Source organism: Psittacula echo, assembly GCF_963264785.1.
Source record: "Psittacula echo genome assembly, chromosome: Z".
NCBI lineage: Eukaryota > Metazoa > Chordata > Aves > Psittaciformes > Psittacidae > Psittacula > Psittacula echo.
The window spans coordinates 75,229,096-75,243,133 of record NC_137742.1 but is presented as its reverse complement, the minus strand read 5'-3'; the positions used below and the strand labels follow the sequence as shown (position 1 = coordinate 75,243,133).

Sequence of the window (14,038 nt, the reverse complement as noted above, 5' to 3'; positions counted from 1 at the left end):
ATAGTTGAGTTACAAGGAGAATTTGATTTTGAAAAGTTAATTTTTTAATGTATCTTCTAAAAAAGTAATCATTTATTTAATAGTGAAAGTCTCCTCAAACGTAACTATTGTGGTGCTTAACTTTCCGAACAGTTTTGTCGAAGTTGCATTGAAATTATTAGAGGTTACTTGTCTCAAAAATACTTTGCTCTATAGTTTTTTTATTTCCCTGTCTTGGGAAGAAAAAGGAGTTATTGCAAACCTGTCTTGCAACTGAAAATTGATAAAATACCTGTAAAAGATTTAGAAGACACTTCATCCTGTAGAACTGATTGTTTCTAGCATATATAGAAAGTGTAAAGAACCATTCATGCTATAATTTTTCTTTTGAATTTTGTTTTAGAAAATGCATACTATCTGCTGAAGTAGACAAACCTTCTGACCTCTGGGAGAAAAGCAACCAGGTAATCTGTAGATCGTGTCCTGTTGTCTGGTTGCATAAAATGGCGTATTTGTATACTTTTGGGTGTGTATAACACTTGTACCTACCGGTTTCCAAAGTGGACTGTCTGTACTTAAGTGTTAACATAATCATAGAAGAATGGATCAATGTGTAATAAAATCAACTTTCTTTTTTTATCCCTCTAGAAAAAAAAAAAAAAGAGAGAAAATCCTTCACTATTGATTTAAGAGTAAATTTCATACAAATCATAAAAAATGGCTTTAAGATGGACTTTTAGCAAGTGATCCCTTAGGCAGCCAAGCTGTAAGGTCTCCTACAGATTTATGTCCCGGTGTTCCCAGCTTTTAAAAAGCTGAATTGTCCTGTGGAGGAATTAGTTTCTTGGGGGAGGTTGTGGTTTTCCTTTTTTTTTTTTCTTTTTTTTGCTTTATCCAGCCACTGACTTTCTCAATTGCTGTGCGAAGACCATTTATTAAATGCTAAAAGGTGGGGCAGAGACAAATCAACAGACAGATGAATAGTGAAACAGTGTAAACATGCAATCAATAATGATGAACTTGAAACCTGTATTTAGGTGGATTTACAGACACCCTAAATGCTTTTTTCAGTGCCAGATTTTTGTGGTTAAATTTTCATTGCATTTAAGATCTCAGTGGCTCCCAGCAGTTTTACTTGGTCTTTTTCCATTACCCAAAAAAAAAAAAAAAAAAGAATTATAATGCAGGAAGTGATTTGCTGTTAACAGTGGCATCTCTGCTGTTTGAAGCAGCATTTCTTTTCTGCAAAACAAAAAATATAAATATGGGCACAATGATAAAAAAGCTTACTTAAGATTTTTTTAATATTAAAACCTGTCATTAAAGACTCTAAGGCTGTATTTTCTTTATTACAGTGGTTAAATGAGAACTCTGTCCACTGTAGTCAAGCATTAATAATGAATATATTTGTACTTTTTCTGATCTGAGCATGCTGTCTAAAGCAATTGCCAAGGTAGACCACAGCTAGATCACAATGAAGAGGTTAATTTTCTAGTAGTTTTTAATTCCTGAGGCGGAAGATGGATGAAACCATTAATTTAGTGGTCTGAGAGGTTTACCTGTATTATCTCACTGGGGGTCACAGTTTCTCTGCACTGCTTTATAATTGGAGAAGCCAAAAGTAGTATTTTGTTGTTGTTTAATTAGGGCTATTTTGCCAACAGCAATATGAGCACATAATCTAGCTATTGAAAGTATTTAATTCAGAAACACTGGACTGTGTTTTCTGGAAGGAACACTTACAGGACAATATACATTTGTTTGCCATTGAAGGGTAATGATAGAAAAAGAACAACTGATTTCCGCAGTGTTCAGTGAAATGTAACTTGTTCCTTTATTTTCAGAAATGTATCTTACTTTGTCCCTGCCCACTGCAGGGGGGGGTTGGAACTAGATGATCTTAAGGCCGTTTCCAACCCTAACTATTCTATGGTTCTATAATTTACAGGCATATGAGAGTTACAGCAATATAGCTGCATTGACACACCTAGCAGCAAAACCAGGATGGGAAGTAACCAGTACAGTGGATGATGTAAGTGCATAATTGTGGATAGCTCTATAGCCATGTTATGTTTCACCATGAGAGGTGGGTGGAGAAAAGCAATGTTTTACATTTGTTTTGACAGTGTTAGGTACTGTGGCTAGGGCTGAAAACCAAAACTCCCAGAGGTTACCGGAAATGTTGCAAAGCAGTCTCTGATTGTCCAGAACACTGTGCAAATTGTAATTACCATGGAGTTCTTCTAAGATGGTCGGAATGGCTGGTGGACACAAGGACTTGAATCCCAGAAAGGCAGACTTGCAGGCAGCTGATCAGTTGTGGTGGTTGAGCAGCACTCAAGGAGAGTGTAAAAATGCAAACAAACTCGTATCTCATTTTTGTGAGGCATTTTCTTCGCCACAACTGACATGCTTGGTTTTGCAGTTTGGTTTTGCCAGATGGTTTGATTCCACTGAAATTTGATTCCACCAAACTTAGACATCTTTGATGAGTCAGTGCTGTTGATGATCTGTGGTGTAAGTATCTACATTTGTATTTACATTTAGATTTAGGTATCTCATGTCACTGTGATACCTGAATTTTGTGCAGCACCCTGTAACATACTGTCTTTACCAGCTTTGCAGCATGGGAGATACTTCTGAGTAGCAGGCATTATCTGGTGATAGTTCCAAGTGGACATTCCCTGTGGGCAGGTGGCAGGAATTTATATACCACATTTTTCAGTCCCTGTCTACTCAGTAGAATCACAAAATCCCAGAGTGGTTTGGGTTGGAAGGGACCTTAAAGTTCATCCAGTTCCAACCCCCTGCCACGGGCAGGGACACCTTCCACTAGACCAGGTTGCTCCAAGCCCCGTCCAACCTGGCCTTGAGCACTGCCAGGGATGGGGCAGCCACAGCTTCTCTGAGCAACCTGTGCCAGTGCCTCACCACCCTCATAGGGAAGAACTTCGTGCTAAGATCTCATCTCAGTCTCACCTCTGTCAGTTTAAAACCATTCCCCATTGTCCTGTCCACTTTTTCTGTGAAAATTTTCCCTCCAGATACTTTTACTTCTGTCCTTTTTCTATTAAAATGTTACAGAAGCCTCAAAGCAAAGCACCTCCCTGTTCATTGATCAGTGTTGTAAACTCAAAATCACTAAAGAATCTTACGTGAGTCAGTTTTAAGATAGGAAGATGCTGTTAAGAAAACCAGTAGCAAGATAATTCAGCTGGGAAAATTATTTTAACTTAATTGCAGTGCAAATTTCCCAAACTATTGAGAGATACCTGTTAAGGTTTGGTTTCTGAAATATGGTTAGTCCTCCTGCATCTCACAGGTTATGAAACTTCACTTACTGATTATTGCCTCTAGTCAGTAAGCTACTTGAATAAGACAATACGTACAATTAATAAGGAATTCCAGTGATGGCAAATCCACCAGTTCTGTGTGTAGGTTGTTTCAGTAAACCCTGTTGTGCCAAATAAATGACAGACAGAACTCATCCTCAAAAAAGCAAGCTTGAACAATCAGAATGAAAAATTGAGTGTTACTTTCAAGCTTCTGCTAAGACTGTGTTATTATCCATGTGAAACTTCCTTTCTGCATCCACTGGCAGTGTCATAATCTCAGTTTCTTTCCTTCTTAACAGCAAATGCTTGAAACCTGTAGTACAAATAGCATTAAATCTTGTGAAAAAAAATACTTCATACAAAAAAACCCAAACCCCATGCACATTCTGGATGAGATTTTAAAACAGCATGATTTCATTTCTCTCAATGGGCCACCAGGTACCTTGCAGTATTACTGAAGTGTGGAACTTTCTGCCCTTTTTTGGATATCAGGAAAAAATAGTCCTGACAATAAGATCTGCTTCTGAGCTACTTGGGACTCATGTCGTGAAAAATCTCGAGTAGCTTTTTCTAGCTGTTCTTTCATCTAATTGAAGTATCTTAAATCCAGCAAAATCTCAGGCAGGATGTAGGATGGTGTCATGATTTAACCAGTTTTAGATGGTTAAGGTGGAAATCACACTGGTGCTGTCAATGGGTGAAGACTAACCATCTATTCCTATTGTTCTGCACATTTCTGCATAATCTGGCATTGTCAGAAATAAGATACTCCTTTAAGAAGTGTCAGGGATCCAGGGCAGCACACTGCTTTTCTTCTTTCTTTGTCTGGGATATATGCCGACTGCATATACACAGGATATATGCAGTCAGCAGTGATAGCAAACCATACTTTTGGTTACATGACTGTAGGCACTTCAGTTGTTGTGTATGATTTATTCCATTAGTAAGTCTTCTTTCTTATTATCATCTACTTGTAGGCACAAAGTAAACTGCTGACAAAGTGTGGATGGATGTCAGCAGTAGGCAGAGGGTATACTTGTTGCCATATGTAACTGCATGTTTACCTCTAAATTAACATACAGTGTGGATTAGATTTGCTTTTTGATAGAGAAAGTGAGAGTGAAACCAATCCTGAACTTCACCTACACACACAGCTCCTCTGGTCAAATTTAGATACATGCTTGAATCCCTAAATGCTGGTATAGATGCAGCTCCAAGGGGAAGGGGTTTCGGCCAGCTCTGGTTAATGAAACTTACTGTCTTGGATAGTGTGAGTTTGGTGCACTTATCACCATTTCACGCTCACTTTTGTCACTTTTGCAAACATGAGCACAAGCGGATATCCCTTAAGAAGCTATACCTAGCTCAGAATCTTTCCTTAAACACTGCAGGCCAGCACACATGCATCCTACCAGTCTTATGTGCTCTGCACTCATGCAGCAGGTCTTGATCCTCATCCTTGGTCTGTACAGTGATGTAGACACAGAAAACCACTTATCCTTCTCTTACAGACATGCATAGCAGCATCTCCACTCAAACAGACCTCTTCAGTGTCCATTAAATGGTTTCTTGGGGAGGGGCTGAGATCAAAAATAGTAGGAATCTAGGAGCAGTGCTGGTCAATGCTCTGCCTGAAGGCAGTCATACTATAGCAGGGGAGACTTGTCAAGGACATTAGACTGAACTGTATTTGAGAAGAAATATTCTAGTAGGTAGGTTTTACAAAGTAGTGTGTGTTTCTGTATATGCTGAGGATTTGTTCCCTTTTCTCCAGAACTGGAAGGACCCCAATTTGATTGACGACTTTTGAAGGTAGAAAGTGGCACTTTGACATTGAGCCACAAGACTTGTAGGCATATAGTAACAATATAGCCTTACCAGTGTTCATTTAGCAGGGAGATGTTTTAACAGCTGCACAAACTGTTTTCCTTAGGAGAAGACTCCTAAAACATGATTTCCTTTCTATGCCTCAGAGCAGTATTGATTCATGCATCCTGTAGCTGGTTACTAAAGCTCTCAGGCCTTCTGCTGTGTGCCAAACTTTACTTTTTACTTCAGCAAGGTACTTGCTGGGTTATGCTGGTTTTTTTTCCGTATGCCAAGACATGAAGGTATGAAAACACACAAATTCTTTGTTGCACAAATGCTCCATTAGCCAAAAGATATATAGCAAAAAAAAAAAATAAATCAAGAGATGATGAAACTTACTAATTTTTTATCACTTAGAAATGAAAATCTTTTAAACTTCCTAGGATTTGGGAAGCAATTTAGCATACCGCATCATCAGAACATCACATCTTAATTTGGCAATAAAGTCCACTAATGCTGAGCAGTCTTTTCCGCTCAACTTGTTCCATTATATAGGGCTATGGAACATACCAAGCCCTTCTTTTACAATGATTGTGTGTGATTGTTATGTACAGGTTAGTAATTTTGCATTCTCTGTGTTAGGGTTTAGGCCTATTACTAGCAATAGACCCAAAATAATCAAGACGAGACACTGCAAGTGTGAGACAAGAGAGGCAAAACTGTTTTGAAGTAGTTTTTCAATATATCCTTAACTGTAGGTGCTCTTAATCACAATAAAGAATAGGGAAGGGGTGGGGGGGAATGGGGAGGGAAGCCTGTTGGAAAGAGAATTGTTGAGTCTTTTTAGGGGAAGAGGGCAGGCCAATGTGTGGCTAATCTGCATGTAAAAGGGAGCTGAAGTAGTTGAACTCTACAAATTACTCATTAAAGACAAGCTACTGAACTGATAGGTTGGAGAGGTGGATCAAGGAGGTCATCTGTCATCTAAAATTATCCCTTTTAAGCTTGGAAAGTGCTTTTGTAAAAATCTGTTCCTGCTTGAATGTTTCTAGATAAGCTCCTCAAAGATGCAATGCACAGGATTGCTGGATATGTTCCAAAATCCAGATGGCAGGGGGCAGTTGCTTGGTTTGTCTTATTTTGATTAATTCTCACACATGCTGCAGGGATGCTCGTCTCATCCAGTGTGGCCTTTCTCCAGATTGTTCCTGCTCACTAGTGCCACATCCAGTGGATTCTAGTCTGTAGTTTCAAATTTCTGGAAAGCTTTAAGTGACAAACACTTCCAGATACCTTACATAAATTGAATGGAATTCCTTCCTAGTAAATTCCATATTACCTTTCCTTGTTTTCCCATATTTATGCTGTATTTCTGTAACTCAGCCTCGCTCAAGGGCCAGGCTAAGAAAATAGTAGAATTCTGGACTGATACTGACTTGCTCTGGTATGAAAAGTCCAATCTCCTGTCACCAGTCACTGATGCCAGATTCACAAAAAGAACTGCATGAGGTCCTCAGCTTGCCCCATTGGCTTTTGGAGTTAGTGAACTGAACCCCTTATGAGGAGACATCCTGTAGGAAAGATGAGAAGAGGCTTTTACCTCCATTCCTAAGTGGATCTGCTATTGTATATGAAAGTGACGACATCTTCGTGTCCTGACAGAAAAAAAATCACACTGATAATAACTCAATTTTTTGAAGTTGCCTGCCGCGTAAAGGGTATTTAGAGACTGTGTATGCATGGTGTGAAAAAGAGGTCATACTGGCCTCTAGTTCATTGAGTTCCACTTGCAAGCTAATTCAGTTGTCCCTAACCAGATGTAATTATAATTCCATGATGTCACTATGCTATTAGTGTATATGATTTTACATTGTGCTGTATCTGAATGTAAAACTGCATGTCTGCATTTCATCTGCCACATATAGTTTAATAGGTACTCCTGAGAAAATCTGCGTAAGTCATAAATGTGTAACATTTATAAGTGTTAAAGCATTTATAGTAATCATTCTTTGGTTCTAATATGTTGTACACTTTTCCAGATAAAAATATGGACTCACGAGGAGGGTGAAATGTTGTCATTCAAAGTTGAAATGCAAGTGAAGATACCATCACATCTAGCTTTCTCTCTTTTGTCTGACTTCACATTACGCTTACAATGGGACAAACATTTCTTGTAAGAACTTACCTTTCGAATTTAAGACTGTTCTAATCCACTGACAGCTAACCTTTTCTGAGACAAATATTTTTTGAGATGTTGAGACTTTGCTACCTAATGAAGAAGAAATTGCTGTAAGAAGTTGACATTAAAGATTAATTAGTCAGAGTATGGATTGGGGGGGCTTAACCTTAAAAATAAAATCTGATTTCTTCTTAATCAGATTTTAAAACACTGTTGCCCTGGACTGTCAAAAGAAAGAGCTGCGGCAGAGGTTATCCTTTTTGAAAATGAATACAATTCTGTGCCTAGATGTGTGTATGTTAAAAGGTTTAACTGTAGTAAATTGCCTGTAATTTGAGGTGGATATATTGTGCATGCTCTCTAAGAAGTAAGGCAAAGCTGTGGACTACTTCATGTTAATGTCTGGGACACTAATGCTCAGCTTCATACAGTCAAAGTGAGAAATCGAGAAATGGAGTTCTTCAAAATGCATATTTCAAGAAAAGTAACATCATTTAAAGATTATCTGAATTGAAATGGGTTTCAGAATTGCTGTAAAGGGTGTTTAAGATTTTTTTATTTACTTTATATGGTGTAGAATAATGACTAGAAACAATTGAATTGATAATACTGATCATATTTAGTGAATATTGTCTTAAATGAAAAGGTTTTTTTCTGTTAGTCATTCTGCCCTGAAAGATTTTTATCAGAGGGTGATAGTGGAATCATAGGGATATTTGAAAATTTACAGTCTGCTGCATTTATAGCTTGTAACAAATGAAATACAATGAAATACTAAGTTGACTATCCATATCTACAGCAAAAAATTTCATCTTTCATTTGACTGCCATGGAGCCTGATTGACTGGTGAAAATGGAGTACTGGCTTAGCCAGTGGTTATTGCAGAGATGAAATATATATAGGAAAACTCCGACTTTTCTTTGAAGTGAAAACTCAAGAGATAGTGGTCAGTACTTCCAAAGACAGTGAAAGAGTGGTCCTGTCTGAACCGAGTAGAACACAACTTTGAATAAAATTTTACGACTCTCTTTCCTGTGGTGTGTCAGATGGGTGATACTTGGTTATTCAGCAAGTGCGTTACAGCTTGGAAGCTAATGTCATTCCAAACAGCGTGCAAAAGGTATGCTTTTAAGACATTACTGCAGCACCTTGCAGCATTTTTTAACAATTCTGTGCGATAGAGAAGTGGTGTCAAATGAATGAGGTGGTGTGAAAAACCTCAATTTTCCACTCTGTGTTCCCCCCTCTTCTTTGCTGCCTGAACATGAATATTATAGGCTTATTGTTAGGATGGAATATATGTATGTACAGTGTTTTTTGTAGAAGATGTTGTTGCATACATCAGGGTCTGCATGTGTGTGTTAAATGTATTTGCAGAACTTGCAAGGTCCTGCAGGCTGTGAATGAAGATGACAAAATATATTATGTTACTTCTCCACCCATGACTGGCCATAAACCCAGAGACTTTGTGATTCTTGTGTCTCAAAGGTGGCCCTTTAAGGCAAGGTGAGTATGCAGTTTCCAGTTTAACTGTGAGCACTTTGGAGTCTCAGTTTTGATTACTGTTGACCTTTACCTGGGCCTGCTGTTGAGTAGCAAAGATTTTATTTTTTTAAGAAACCAGATTTGTTTTGCAACATGAAGGTGCAATGAAGTAAATTCAGAGCATCAAAAATTTGTAGTGTAGTCCAGTATTGCTTTTTTGATAATGACTCTTCTATCATGAGGGAAAATAGACCAGAATTCCAAACAAGCAGTTCGGAAAAAGGCATGCCCCAGGGGGCCTGTCAGTGTGCTGAAGCACATAACTGGGAGTTTGTCTGTTTAAGTGGCTCCTTTGTAATCCTATTTACTGTAATTCTGAAGATTTTCTTACTCAAGGAAGTGATTGGCCCTTCTTGAAACCACGGTGTGACACATTTATTGTATCTGTAAATTTTGCTGCTGAATTTGGTTGAAAAAGCCCATGGATCAGTCTAAGATACATAGATGGTTGTTTTCCCCATTAGATTTCCTTTTGTTCCTTTATAATGAAAAACGGATAAATGGGACCATCTGGTGTAACTTCCTATTTAGTCTCAATTTCTTACATTAGTAATTCTTCAACAGAATATTGCTTCTAAAATTCAGTATTGTAAACTGTGCTTGCTTTTCTCCCCATACATCTGGAAACTGAATCCTGTCTACCTTTGCTGGGGCCACACTGTAAAGCATCTCAGTAAGGGTTGCTCTGTGGCCCTGATTCCGTAAATGTGGGTTGTGGAGAGCAGGATAAATTAAAAAATAGAGGTGCTGTATGTGGATGATTGTACTGTGGCTTTCCACAGAAGTTTCCCTGGTGGGACGCTATGATAAAGCCTTCACAAGACTCAAAACCAATTTTTTTAACATATATCTTTAAAAATACAGAAGCTTGTTTGCCTTCATATGAAAATGACATCTTTGGTATAACCATGCATACTCTGTACTCATTTACATGTATCTTTTTTAACATCTTCTTGAAGAAGTGTTTGATTCTTCCTTTGCCCTGCAGTGAACCTTACATAGTAGCTGTGAAGTCAGTTACCCTCACGTCTATGCCACCTTCTTCAGAATACTGGAGAAGTGAAATCCTCTGTGCTGGATTCCAGATCTACAGTGACAGTGATAGCTCCTGTACAGTGAGTAGTTCTGCAGACCTCAGCTGTGTCTCCTTTCCTGCAATATTACATGCGCATATAGTCATATTTTTGCTAACAGTCTGGAACAGAATCAGTAATACAACAACAACAAAAAAAAGAGTTGATTTCCCCAGAGTTCAAGTCTGGCTATTAACACATTCTTTATTCCATGAAGTGAAATCTGTCTTGTACAACTTTGGCCAATCTGAATGTTAGGAATGAAATCTAAACTAGACGTGGCCAGGCATCTCCAGTCAGTCAATCATTCAACCCTAAAATACACTTCTAGAAGGTGTGCATTAAACTGGTCATCTCTTTTCTGGCTGCAGAAGAAGATCAACGAACCAGTTCAGATTAAATGCTTAACTGTAACTTTGACATGAAAGAAATTATGTGACCTGAGTCCCATCTCTAGACCAGTGTTCTTTTGCATGGGAAAGTAATAACTTCCATTGAAGGAAATATGTTTCTGAAAACATTCAGAAACTCTCTGTAGCCAGGATTCTTTTTTCAGGCCACAGCTTTGTTCATAAAGCACATCTATTTAACAGGTTACACAGAATGTTTCTTGCTGCACTGCTGGGTGCATTTACCTACAGATGCTTGAGGACCTGTCAGTAGTGAGGACACTGAGATCACTAAAGTACTGTAAAAAAGGCATGTTTTTTTTGATAATTACTGCCTTCAGTTTCAGAAGCACTCTGTGTTTCTATTCACATTCATAAAAACTTTGATACTCATCTAGCCTCTGAAAAAGTGTCCAACTATTGCAATCTGTATGCTTTTTAGTTTCATTTATTTCTGTTCAAACAGGTATGTTACTTCAATCAAGTGACATCAGGTGTTATGCCTTACTTTGCTGCAAATCTTACTGGCTCATCTAAATCCATTGAAGACACTGCTTTGGAATGTATGAAGTTCCTGGAGATGAACAACAGCAAGTTGAAACTGAAAACAGATTTCTGAAGAAACCTCTGAATATGATCAAACAGTGCTGGTTTAAATTCCTGCATGTGTGTCAATCATTTTCCTACAGGTTAGTTACTTTAGATCATGTAGCCAATAGTGGGCTAGATGAGGATATCTAGTACAAGCGTTTTCTATCAAACTAAGGTTAGGCTAGGCTCTAAATTCAATTTTTAACTTTAAAAAGATTAAACAAACAGATTTCTGTCTTGATTGCATTAATGAATTTTACGTAAATTGAGGCAGAACGTGGCTCAGTAGAACTGTAGCTCATGAGATTATTTCACTATTTTAATGTTACATTGAACAGAATTGCATCCACTGAAGTTTTAAATTAGTAAATACCACCCAGTGTAATTTGCAGAGAAGTGGTGCTGCTAAATAGGTTACCCAGTGCTCTGGTTATCCAGGTTCTTGCACACCTGTTACCTGTAAATTGATTACACCCCGTGTTGTTAGTGTTTGCTAACTTCAACTGTTAACACTTCTATTTTATCTGTTGACTTACAATAAAATACTGTTTCTGAGGTTACAAATCCAAATCTTATTACGGTGCCTCTGGAACAGCTTTAGACATTGTTCCAGAAAGGCAGCTTTCCTGTTATGTTGGGGACTGTTGACCTCCAGCTGGCAAGCTCTGAGCAAGACTGTTCTGAGAGCACTGCATAAATGCAGAACAGTGAGACTCTTGGATCCACTCCCTCACAGATGAAAAAGGAGTGGTTTCAGAGATTTTTGTTGTGGTGCGTCTAGTTTGGTTTTGGCTGTGACTTTTGCTCTGAAGAGCTGTGTTCAGAAAAACAAGTATGGTCATCAGCAGTTGAATCATAACACGAATGCAGGGGTGTTAAGGGAATCAAAGCCTGTGAGCTGTGGCATTGCCATTTCATCTTACTGTAGTCTCCTAATTGCTAGAGTGAGAGCTCTAGGGGTCTGGTCCAGTTCCCACTTAAACACATCTTTTTAACCTACAACCAAGTCAAAGCTTTCAGCAGTGATTTATAGGTTACGTTCTGTGTACAGCATGTCTACCAAGAGCAGCAGCAGAGACAGCAGCAGGAGGCCTGGAAGCCCTCTGGGTAGCAGCACTAGGAGTCATCTGGCCTCTCAACCAGACTAGTTTAGCTTGGGCGCAACCTTGAACCAAAGCACTAGTGAAATCAGTGCCATATTCTACATCTAGCAAAGGCTGGCTACTGTATGCTGCATGACATAACCTTTGCTTTAGTAATGAAGTAGAGAAGGTCCTGGTTGTTGGCTCTGAAGCAGAGACTGTAGATCCAGAGCCTGGTTTTGGATCACTTTTATCATGTGAGTAAGGTGCAATACTGCCTCAGTCTAGGGAGCAGCCTCAGGGCAGCCCCCTCCAGGCCCTGCTTGCCTCCTCCTGGCTCAGCAGGTAAAGAAAAGAGTGAGGGCCTTAGATTGTGTTAACCAGGAGCTTAGCTCTCCCAGCCCTGTCCACGTTTACTGTGTGCAGATGATGGCAGACAAGCTCTTGAATTGGTAGAGAAGTCTCTGTGGGACCAATTTTTAGTGAACAGAGACACCTAATGTTCAGCTCTGAATGCATGCACATCAGGGGAGAAAGACATCAAACGCTGCTAACCGCACCAAGCTTTCCCTATCATATGTCCAAGTGGCTCTCTAGGGAGCGCAGTCTGTAATGAGACTTTAGTAACACTTGCACAACTGAACTTGGCTGTGGGGCTAATGCAGGGGCTAGTTGGAGAAGGTTATTTGCTCACCATGACCAAGCTTCAGTGTGTGCTTCAGCCCAGAACCCCTCCGTGTGCTAGGCTGCATCCCCAAGAGAATGAGCAGCAGGTCGAGGGAGGGTTTCTCCCCTTTACCATGCTCTGGGGAAGACCCCCCTGCTGCAGTCCCGCATCCAGCTCTGAGGCAACAACACAAGAAGGACATGGAGCTGTTGGAGTGAGTCCAGAGGAGGACATGGACATGCCGCAAGGGCTGAAGCAGCTTTGGTCTGGAGGCAGGCTGAGAGAGCTGGGCTTGTTCAGCCTCGAGAAGAGAAGGCTCTGGGAGACCTTACAGCAGCTCCAGTGCCTAAAGGGACTACAAGAAACTTGGAGAGGGCCTTTGTACAAGGGCCTGTAGGGACAGGACAAAGGTGTACGGCTTTAACCTGATGGAGAGGAGACTGAGATGATGTCGTGGTTTAAGCCCTGGCTGTAAATTAGAACCACGCAGTCTACTTCCCCCCTCACCCCCCCAGAGGGATGGGGAGGAGAATTGAAAGAATGTAACTCCCACGGGTTGAGATAAAAACAGTCCAGTAACTAAGGTATAACACAAATCACTACTGCTGCCACCAATAATAATAATGATAAGAGAAATAACAAGGGAAGAGAATATGATACCACCTGCCAGAAAAGAGAGCCCGACAGAAAGAGGACGTGCCCTTCCGGGTAGCTTCCAGTTACATCCCCTGGCATGACGAGCTGTGGTATGGAATACCTCTTTGGCTAGTTTGGGTCAGGCGTCCTGTCCCCGCTTCCTCCCGGCCCCTCCTCCTCCCTGGCAGAGCAGGAGACTCACAAAGTCCTTGGTCAGTCTAAACATCGGTGTTATCAGCTTTGTTCCCAGGCCAAAAGTCAAAAACACAGTGCTGCAACAGCTACTAAGAAGGAGAAAAACTGACTGCTACTGCTGAACCCAGGACAGATGAGATCACAGAAAGAAGTTCTTCCCTATGAGGGTAGTGAGGCCCTGGCACAGGTTGCCCAGAGAAGTTGTGGCTGCCCCATCGCTGACAGTGTTCAAGGCCAGGTTGGACAGGGCTTGGAGAAATCTGGTCTAGTGGAAAGTGTCCCTGCCCGTGACAGGGGTTTGGAACTGGATGAGCTTTAAGGTCTCTTCCAACCCAAACCAGTCTGGGATTCTAATTTTTGAATTATTAGTGTTCTGCCAATATTACTGTTCTTCTACATGAGAGGTTCCTCCATCTGCCCCCACACCAACACTTGGGCCCCTGGAGACTGAAGCACTGTAAAGCTGGGCTACGTTGTGGACACAGCCATCACATGTAGTTGGGGTTGTAGAAGAGACCAAGGATTGTATTTTCCCAAAGTCTGTCAACTTCTAAGACA

General features: G+C 40.2%; 1 protein-coding gene across 1 annotated transcript in view; it reads left to right on the top strand.

Annotated features, from left to right (window-relative positions):
• Nucleotides 1-10,928, top strand: part of ACOT12 (acyl-CoA thioesterase 12) — a gene marked incomplete at both ends in the record, with an annotated part of 32,833 nt that extends 21,905 nt beyond the window's left edge. The window contains 6 exons of the mRNA XM_080638345.1: nucleotides 383-443; nucleotides 1,928-2,011; nucleotides 7,163-7,296; nucleotides 8,680-8,808; nucleotides 9,836-9,962; nucleotides 10,776-10,928. Of these exons, the coding sequence (XP_080494471.1) occupies nucleotides 383-443; nucleotides 1,928-2,011; nucleotides 7,163-7,296; nucleotides 8,680-8,808; nucleotides 9,836-9,962; nucleotides 10,776-10,928 (688 nt within the window). The remainder of the gene's footprint in view (nucleotides 1-382; nucleotides 444-1,927; nucleotides 2,012-7,162; nucleotides 7,297-8,679; nucleotides 8,809-9,835; nucleotides 9,963-10,775) is intronic.
• Nucleotides 10,929-14,038: the final 3,110 nt, after the last annotated feature.